At 43.8% G+C, this 10,684-nt stretch overlaps 1 protein-coding gene across 1 annotated transcript; it reads left to right on the top strand.

Moving 5' to 3' along the window:
- Window positions 1–690: 690 nt before the first annotated feature.
- prodhb (proline dehydrogenase (oxidase) 1b) lies at window positions 691–10,421 on the top strand (the record flags this gene model as incomplete). Its single annotated transcript, XM_083672906.1, has 14 exons — window positions 691–1,002; window positions 1,506–1,714; window positions 4,669–4,703; window positions 4,790–4,939; window positions 5,230–5,294; window positions 5,394–5,510; window positions 5,733–5,806; window positions 5,975–6,056; window positions 6,427–6,519; window positions 6,735–6,881; window positions 7,138–7,313; window positions 7,822–7,920; window positions 8,256–8,344; window positions 8,988–10,421. The coding sequence occupies 14 exons, from the start codon at window positions 691–693 to the stop codon at window positions 9,179–9,181; spliced, it is 1,842 nt and encodes a 613-aa protein (XP_083529032.1). The 3' UTR covers window positions 9,182–10,421.
- Window positions 10,422–10,684: the final 263 nt, after the last annotated feature.

Raw genomic sequence — 10,684 nt, 5'->3', positions numbered from 1 at the left:
ACCAGAATATGTTTTATATTTTATATATGGTTTATATTTTAGATATTTATATATATATATACAGTACCAGTCAAAAGTTTGGACACACCTTGCCAAGAGTGTGCAAAGCTGTCATCAAGGCAAAAGGCGGCTACTTTGAAGAATCTAAAATATAAAACATATTCTGGTTTGTTTAACTCTTTTTTGTTTACTACATTTTGTTTCTATATATGAAATCAAATTTAGGGGCATACATGGTACGCAATCTTTTGTAAGACAACAGCTCCCCCATCTGTTTGTTTGAATACACCGGCACCATGATGGCATGTTGTGATGTTGGTTTCTTTCCCTGTGCAGTTTTCTCAACCACTTCTAAGTAGTTGTTGTGTAGAAAAACTTCTAAAATAAAGACATAATAAGAATATGACATAGATAGATGCATCATGCTTATCATATGTCAAGGTTTGTTAACCAAGCAGACACGGTAGGGGCAGGTGTCTGGGCGCTTCTTGAGCTCACCTGGATGTCTTCTTGACAGATGATCCCTTGAAAATCCATATATTATTAACCTATTACGACGTTCAAGATCCATGCGTCAGACACTTGTAAAGTTTACAGTAACGTTGAGTGACAAAAAGAGGCGTTACTTCCGACATCCCACCTGCGATGTTCCCTCGTTCCGCTAAAGCCAACTCATAACCTTTAAAACTCATGTCTTATGTTAAAACTGTGACTACCCTTACACGGACATGGGTAGACATTCATTCCAGAAGATTAAATGTTCTTTACAACCGAAGGCTACGGTCTACTGTCGCGTCAACTCAGGCGGACCAAGAAAATGACGGCGCCGCGCAGTCGGGGTCTTCGCGGCAGAGCAAAAGCGCTTCCTTCTCTAACAAGATCTCTGTAGACTTTGAGCAGACCCAGGAAGCATACAAGAGTAAAGACACATTAGAACTTTTCAGAAGTTTGGCGGTTTTCAAACTTTGCTCGTATGACCTCCTGGTTGATAAGAACAAGGAGGTACAGTAGATTATGTGTGTCTTCAACCTGAACCTGTATTAACATTTGTTAGTGCTCTGAACAGCTTTCTGTCTGGGTTTCATCTTTACAATGACGCTGACTCAGCAATTACACATGACCATACAGTAGGCCTATAACTAACCACTGGTATAATTTGTATAAAAAATGTTTTTTCACATTTTGTAAACACTTATGTGTCCTTCAGTAAGCCTATCTACCTCAGCATTGCTCATTGCTCGCCTATCATGTTACCACAGAGTTTTGCTGAGTGGAATTACCTCTTATAATAGAACAGCTGGCTCCCCTCCCAGTGATTATTATGTACCTCAGAGACTGATAGACTGTCACATGTCACAGTTAGGTTATGTTTGTTATGAACAGTCAGTCTGCATGTGAAGCATGAATACTGCTGTTCTGGAATGCATGTATAATGTGTTATACAGCATTAACAAAGGCTTACTGTATGACCCCTAAAGAGTAAAGAGTGTCCCTCTATTTCCCAGCTGATGGACCTGAGTAAGAAGCTGATGGGTCAGAATGCATTTCAGCAGTTCATGAAGATGACTTTCTACGGCCAGTTTGTGGCTGGAGAGGACTACAAGTCCATCAAGCCTCTGATCCAGAAGAACAGGGCCTTCGGAGTGGGGTCTGTCCTGTTCTACAGCGTAGAAGAGGACCTCACACAGGAGGAGGCTGAGGGAAAAGAGATTGAGTAAGTAAGTTGCTCATGGTTTTCCTTTACAAAGCTACTCCCCTAACCTCACAGAGTCAATTAACTTGAGTATGATTTTCCTCTCTGTTGATGCCAGGAACAGGCTATAATTTGATATCCGCTTCAGGATGTAAACACTTGATCCAGACCCCATTGGTCTATCTGGTCAAGGCCCTCCTTGTCTGATTGGCTGGCTGTCTGGCCTGTGAGGAACTCTCACTCTTCAGGAATTCTGTCACATGAGCAACACAAGGCAGAGACATTGTGATCCCTGCTCTGATATAAGCCTGTATGACAAATATTATGCAAAGCGCCTCAGAGGTGAGCCTTGATGTGGTTGAAGTCAGGGTACTGTGAACTCACAGCATGACTAACACACAGGGTAATTAATTTGGTCTGAATTTTGACTAGAATAGATTAGAATAACATCATTTAATTCGAGTTCGCGCAATCTGAGAGTCGCATTCAAAGAGAGGTCAGTGGGGGTGAGATGAAAAGGCCAGTTACATCATCAGGCGGTAGTTTTTCAGAATAGTCAGTTGATTAACTCTGTTGACTCAGAACAATGGCTTGGCAGAGATCTCGTTTCATATGCAAACACAGCTCAGCTCTTCGCCAGAACCTACTGTATTATTGCTGAGATTTATAAATAGAAAGATACAAGCTAGTCGCATGTATGCAGTGCCCATTTTACCTGGACATCATTGACTGGCATTTAATCTCTCAGTGTTTCCTTATTAAGTTAAACATAATACCTCCATGAACCAGCGGAGGCTGGTGGAGGTAGAAATCAGAGGACAGGCTCATTCCATTCCATGCATTACAATGAGCCTGTCCTCTGATTTCTACCTCCAACAGCCTCCCCTGCCATATGAGGACAATACAGCCGGCTCAGTGATCAGAGTGCACCACAGCTTGAGGTTTCAGGTTTGTTGGGGTATCTGCTTTGTATGTAGTATGTCTGCCTTAAACCATCAACACACATGTCGATAAAGTCCCCTGTCAGGCTTTCTCCATGTTGGTAAATGCAGAGCTATAGCTCATAAGGCAGGACAGTGCTGGCTCAGTTCACTGCAAGATAGCAGTGTTTTGACAGGCACTTCACCGTCCTGTCCAGAGAATTGCTCTGGTCAGCAACTCAGCTGCAGCAGCAGAGGGAAACAAGAGTGATACCAGGCCATCCATGGACAGGGATGTCTGGCACTCACAGACCCAAGCATCCTATCATCAATTCCACTTCCACACACACACACGCACGCACGCGCACGAACACACACACACACACACACAGACACACACACACACACACACACACACACACACACACACACACTTTTGTGTTCGTAACCTTTACTAACTTTACTGTTTATCCATTCACTTAAAGGCTTTGACAGAACAAAACCAGTTTCTTTGCAAACATAGCACCATGTCACCTATGTTGAAAATCACCGGTTTTCCAGCTCACTTTGCCCTATTGTTGTGAGCGAAAAAGGGCAGTTTCCCCGGGGAAACTTGGCTAAGCCATCCAGCTTGTGTTCCAAACAGAATCAGATATAGTGAACTGTCGGTACAACCCAACTGTCAACAGTGCTCTCCGCTGAAGCCCTCTCTGCATTTGCCTTGCAATTTTGTTATTATGGTATTAACTGCTTTTCAAGGCTGCGTTTACAGTTTCAGCATAAACAATTCGGCACTTTGAAGTTATGAGAACTTTGTGTCAGTAAATATGGTAGGCTACAGCAGCACACACACACACACACATACACACACACACACACACACACACACACACACACACACACACACACACACACACTGAGGGCTATATCTGAACAGTGGGCAGTCTTAGCCAAACACGGGCGCTGTCGGGGGAGCTGGCGATGTCGCATGGGGGGTGTGTCTAAAATATTAGTGCTATTTTCAAGACCAGATTTCTCAGCACTCCTGATGGCACCTTGACTTCCTTATTGTCATGAACACACCTCTATTTAACTCTACTCCACCGTGACAGTGCTACCTCTATTTAACTCTACTCCACCGTGACAGTGCTACCTCTATTTAACTCTACTCCACCGTGACAGTGCTACAGCACAGTGGTGTTTTCACCTGTTACCGCCGACACAAACTGCCAGCAGGCCTGCGTTTGGACTTGCGTCTGTTTTATGCCAGCCAATAACAGAGCCCTGAGCATTGATGATTGATCATGCAGATAGCAGAGCAGGGAAGGCCATAGAGAAGCCTGATTTAGACGTTGCATAACAGTTCCATTTCATGTCACACTGTTAGGAGAAATTATTTATTATATTTTACCAGTTTTTTCACAATTATGGGTTTGGACGTGAAATCTCGGTATTCAACCCTAACACACACACACACACACACACGCACACACACACACACGCGCGCACACACGCACGCACGCACGCACGCACGCACGCACGCACGCACGCACGCACGCACGCACGCACGCACGCACGCACGCACGCACGCACGCACGCACACACACACACACACACACACACGCGCGCACACACACACACACACACACACACACTGATGTCCAAATATTCTCCTAGCTTAGTGTAGTCATGTGTGATGTCAGCTCCACAGTGTCTGTGATGGCTTGGGAACACATCCAGCTGTATAGTGTGACAGTGTGACGGTGTGACCTTTCGGGAAGGTCATCACACTGGCAGAGAGACAACTCAGCCTATTGAGGCCACCTGTGGGGAGGCTGTATCCACAAGCTAGTGCCACAGGGGCAATACAGCTCATGGAACTGGCCTACATATAGACATGCAGTGGAGATTGATGTGCCAGCTTTCACTACGTAATTGAATTTGAATGTTTGTCTGTAAAGCCATTGTGATTGTATCTGTCTGGTACCTTGTTCTATATACCTACAGTGTCAAAAATCCTTAAATAATGTTGTAACAATGTCTTTTCATTGTCAGCTCATGTGTGTCTGCCACAGAAAAAGAAAGCGTAGGTAAGTCGGCTTGTTTTGTTCTCATTTGGGCCTTAAATGATGTAACTGGGTGCAATAGGGGATGCAAATTTGTTTTTTAACCCCAGGCGTGGACCACAGAGAGAAGAATTCTAAAGCTCACCAGCAGTTTGGGGACCGCCGAGAGGGTGTGACTAGTGCCCGCACGTATTTCTATGCTGACGAGGCCAAGTGTGACCAACACATGGAGACCTTCATGAAGTGCATCAAAGCATCTGGTACAGACAGCCCACAGAAAATCTGCTCCATTCACTGTAAAAAATACTACATGGAGTATTTATTTTATTCAGTGATATTCTCTAGAAAATAATACATTACACAAATTGTGTTTTCTTGGTATTATCACAGTGGATTAACATTATTATTCAGCAAAATAACCCTATCTATGTAACCTTTGGACATCATCATGCAAATGCGTCGCAATCCCAATGCTAGGAATGTATATTGCATATTTTTTTTATTTTATTTATGTGAGTGTGGCTTAAGCTAAGCATGTGTGACCCCATAGGTGGCTGTTCGGTGGACAGCTTCGCTGCCATCAAGATGACTGCGCTGGGACGACCTCAGTTCCTGGTACATAGACGGGGTGAACGTGGGGCCAGTCAGTCAATTTAGCTGATGGGGATGACTGATGGTTTAAGTACTAATACATCTACCCATCTCTGTCTAAAGCTGCAGTTCTCAGAGGTGCTTGTGAAATGGAGGCGGTTTTTCAGCTTCCTGGCAGCGCAGCAGGGGAAAGAGGGCATGGAAGCTCTAGAGCAGAAGCTGGAGCTGGAGGCACTCCAGGTGAACATTTGGTTTGGATATCATGTTCTGTTTGCATAATGCCATGTATGTACTAGGTTGTTACAGCTGAAAGATATTCCACCACTTGATATTCTGGTATAAAGGCTCTATAATGTATATTATGGCTGATCTTTCTTATTACGCTTGTATGTACGCTTGTAAGCGTCTTATTACACTTGTATAGTCAGTAAATTGTGACAGAATGCATTATATTCCATATAGGAGTCTCTGACCAATCTTGGTGCCAAAGGGGACTTCCAAGGCTGGTTCACCAGAGAGAAACAAGGATCCTCAGGGTAAGTACTTTCAGAGGTTGATACAGTAGATCACAACTGGTGTTGCATACTTTCTTTAAGACACTGACTCCTCATAAACACAATGTAGAATATATGTGTTAAACAGTGTTAAACTTGACTTTATAACAGTATTGTCCTTTCTAAAGGCTTGGTTCTGTTCCCCACTAGATCCATTGACATGCTGGACTGGAACAGCCTGATTGACAACAGAACAAAGATATCTGATCTGCTAGTTGTCCCAAACTTAGAGGTAAGAAACAGGCAAGGTAATGAAACTAGGAAATAAGCAACAAATCACTGTAGATCTAAATGGTTATATAAAAAGCCCTGCAGACAGGTGGACTTTAATTGTTTGAGTAATTGAATTGATAAGATTGACTGTTCATTTTCAAATGTAAACCCAAAGTGAGCTGAGGGGAAATTGGAAGTCTGAATGGAGAAGTGGTTGCTATGACTCAGTGTGCTTCAGGTACTGGTTGTGTGTGTGTGTGTGTGTGTGTGTGTGTGTGTGTGTGTGTCTGTGTGTGTGTGTGTGTGTCTGTGTGTGTGTCGTGTGTGTCTGTGTCTGTGTCTGTGTCTGTGTCTGTGTCTGTGTGTGGTGATGTCGTATGTTTCTCTAGACAGGTCAGCTGGAGCCACTGTTCAACACATTCACAGAGGAAGAGGAGAAACAGATGAAGAGGATGATACAGAGGATGGATGTCTTGGCCAAGGTAAACACTAAGAGGCCGATGGGCTCTCTAATGCTAGGGACTGAAATGGGGAGCCCATCTGTGCACTGGTTCTACCTGGAACCATTTCTGCAGAGAAAGGGTTCCTCTAAGGGTTCTCTCCTACAGGGAAAGCTTTTCAATGTGTTAGAGGTTAGGGTTAGGGTTAGGGTTAGGGTTAGGGTTCAATGTGATGAGGCGCTGTCTCTGTGTTAAAGCATGCGGAGGAGCACGGAGTTCGCCTCCTGGTGGATGCTGAGCAGACATACTTCCAGCCGGCTATCAGCAGACTGACTCTGGAGATGCAGAGGATCTTCAACAGAGACAAGCCTGTCATCTTCAACACCTACCAGTGCTACCTCAAGGTATTACATTTGAACATTTAAGTCATTTAGCAGACGATTTTATCCGAGGCGACTAAGTAATTAAATGTAACTAATTAAAACAAGTGCCATTGGCAGTCACAGTGCTATAGAAAAAAAAAAAAAAAAAAATGATGCGCTCAACATGGACAGAGAGTGGCAAATAGTGAGAAAAATCTGTACATTACTACTGTATGTACTTCTTGCAAAAGCTTAAACATAAACAGTGACATTGTGCACTCTCTGACTCCCCCGGCAGGAGGCCTATGATAACGTGACCATGGACCTAGAGTTGGCACGGCGGGAGGGCTGGTTCTTTGGTGCCAAGCTGGTACGCGGGGCCTACATGCACCAGGAGAGGACTAGGGCTGAGGAGATTGGCTACGAAGACCCCATCAACCCTGACTATGAGACCACCAGTGTCATGTACCACAGGTGGGGGACGAGTCTGGCCGATTCAGTTAATACTCACTACACTCTACGCTATACAAATACTCGCTTTACTTAGAATATATGTTTTACTTCAATGGATTAGTGAGTAACAATTAGTAAATATGTATTCACTCATGTTTTCATATTCATTGGTGTGGATATTTAGCCGATACTATACCAATATACATTACCATAGATTACTTTTTCTTATGATGACTGATGGATAGATGATTCACTTACTGAAACAAATGTATTTGTTGTAAGTCGCTTTGGATAAAGACGTCTGCTAAATGCCATAAATGTAAAAGGTAAATGTAAAAATACAGTGCATGTATCGTAAATCATACAACATCTCAATACAATATATTTTTTTACTGTGATCCTAGAAGAGTGTTTTCCTAGTTATTAGACACATCCTTGACATCGTATAGGATAGTGTAGGGCACCTGTGTCACAGCCATGTCCCGTGGAGGGCCACTACACTGCCATCCTCACCACTGTCTGTGTGAAGGTGTCTGGACTACGTGATGGAGGAGATTGGGCTCCACAGAAATGCCAATGTCATGGTAGCTTCACACAATGAAGACACGGTGAAGCACACCCTTAGGAGGTAAGGCTCAATTATCGCCTTCTCAGACACCGTGGGTGGAGGATATCGACGGCTCTGACAGCTGCCAGCCCCCCCCATGATAGAACACCTTTTTGGGAGTCCCAGCTCTGTAGATTGGATGGGACTAACTCACTCCTACCACTTCGACTACAAGTGTCATATCTGATGTTTCAATATGACTAGCAAAAGGGGTCCAAGAGGAAATGGCTAGTTTCATGGGCTGTGTCCACATCACTAAGATATGGGCTGTGTCCACATCACCACATCACTAAGACAGTACAAACATAGGTGTGATACTAACTATGTCTTTCCCATCTTGTTCATGTGACTTACAGGATGAATGAGCTGAATCTAATTCCCACAGACAACCATATCTACTTTGGTCAGCTGCTAGGCATGTGTGACCAGATCAGCTTCCCATTGGGTGAGTGAGACACCCACACGCACACATGCATGCACACATGCACACACACACACACACACACACACAGACACACGCTCGCACGCACACACGCACGCAGCAACACACACACACACACACACAAACATACACACACACACACACACACGCACACAGACAGACAGTGACTGACATAGACACAGACAGTGTGAGTTGCAGCTGTTGACCTCTATCAACACTCTTGGTTGGATGGTCCTGTCTGGTTTCCATTAGATCAGTATTGGCAGTTTCTCAAACGCCATCAGTTGTTTGTGTTGACCTTGCAACAACACACACACACCCCCAGACCCTGTGGCGTGTGTTGTACATGTGGCAGTTGGCTGCTGCTCTGTGTGACTTGGAACATGACCCTCCCTATTGGCAAAACCGCTCACAACTGTTGTTGGCTCACCTTACTGCATTAGTTCGTTAGTCTAACACTCAAGTCAATTATAGACTCCAAAATCATTAGTATCTCAGGATTGGATTGCCTTGCGCTAGCTAGTGAGATCACTATGCCTTACAGTAATTTGGTTGCACTGGGGAAAAAAAATTGGATCCCTTTAACCGGTGTCCTTCTCTCTGCCCCACCCCTACTGTCCCTCCCTCTCTCTCTCTCTCTCTCCAGGCCAGGCAGGGTTCCCCGTGTATAAGTATGTTCCCTACGGACCCGTGAACGAGGTCATCCCCTACCTATCACGCCGTGCCCAGGAGAACAGAGGCTTCATGAAGGGCTCGGCGAGAGAGAGAGAGCTGCTGTGGAAGGAGCTGACGCGGAGGCTGGCCTCTGGGGAAGTCTTCTACAGGCCTGCCGCCTTTTGAGTGGACAACAAGAAGTCAATATTTCTCTATACTTTACTATACTTTTTCTGTTTCTCTTTTGCTCACTATGTCACTATAGCTCTCTCTGCCTCCTCCATCTCTATCCCCCCTCTCAACTCTCTTTCTCTGTCTTTTGCTGACTAACTGTTTTCTCTCTCTCTCTCTCTTTCTCTCTCTCTCTTGCTTTATCCCTTCAACTCTCACTACTCTTTCCTTCTTCCTTCTTTCCTTACTTCTATCTTCACCCCACTTCTTCCCCTACCATCTCTCTTCCTCTCTCTCTCTCGCCCTCTCCCTTTCTCTCTCTCTCTCTCCCTCTCTCTATCTCTCTCTCTCTTATTCTCTCTTTCTCTAAGCATTCCTCTTTGTGTCCTCTCAGCATCGATAGAGCCCTGCGTTCATCATATGGGCATCTTTACTACTCCATAAGGACTCCCTAAAATGTCAGGCCGCCCGAGTCGGCCGCCCATTTTATTGGTCTATTTATCTTTCAGAGGGACAACAATAATAAGAATAACAGGCTTGATTTAAATGGCAGTAAAAATCCATCAATATCCCCCTTTCTCTCTATAGTGGTCTGGATTCAAGGATACAAACATCCCAAGGAGTGTTTATGTATATTTTGAGCAGTATGTTTTCACAGGTAGTACTGTATCTTGGTGTTGTAGTGTTATACACACACCAGCTGCCTCTCTGTATTGTATTGAATGTTATACTTTTACTGACAAAGCTGCTTTCCGACAGAATTAAATTCACTGTATTTTAATTTAAATCAATTGGAGAGTTCTATGTACTTATCTGGAGAGTCAGGCAGGTGTTATTCTCTATTTGCTTATTTGGGTCGTGTCTTGTGAATTATGTCTCATCAAGTGCTGTTTGATCATAAATTGCTATAAAGGAACATTTGGAAAATGCATTGGGGCTTGAACCAACAAGAGAATTGAGTGTTGTTTAAGTTGCTTCGATGGAGAAATTAAAATGTAATTTTCCTTTGATAGATCAGCTTTGAGTAGCAATACTGTGGGTCATTTGGTGTGATAATTGTCAACTTTAGCTTTCCTCATTAGAACACAGTAAATGTTTCAGTCGGTAACTAATCATGCAAACAATGCTTATCACCCTGCAATTCTGTGACAGCCAGCGTCCACCTGCAGATGATCATTTAATTACCCATGATACTGTGCTTGGCAATGATTAGGTACAGGATATAATGTGTTCATGATTTGAGAGACTGCTGTATTTTACTGTGTTGCATTAAGATTAAAATGTATTTTTGAGGTTTGGGTTTTGTTTTATTCATAGAGTTCCCTTGCAATCTCCCCCTGTGACAACTAAAGGACAGGCCTAGGCTACTATTCTGATTCTAAGGACATTTTGTCTCCACTTAGCATAAATTACATCTAGGTTTATGTCTTCAAACTGTATTAGAGTAATAGGCCTACTGCTACAGCATCACCGTCAAGTCAGGACTTTCCCAATCTGTGTGAATTAAAGATCGCAACA

The sequence above is a fragment of the Argentina silus genome (genome assembly GCF_951799395.1).
Source record: "Argentina silus genome assembly, chromosome: 7".
In the NCBI taxonomy this organism is placed as follows: Eukaryota; Metazoa; Chordata; class Actinopteri; order Argentiniformes; family Argentinidae; genus Argentina; species Argentina silus.
The sequence above is the reverse complement of the archived record's forward strand: the minus strand, read 5'-3'. Positions and strand labels throughout refer to the sequence as shown.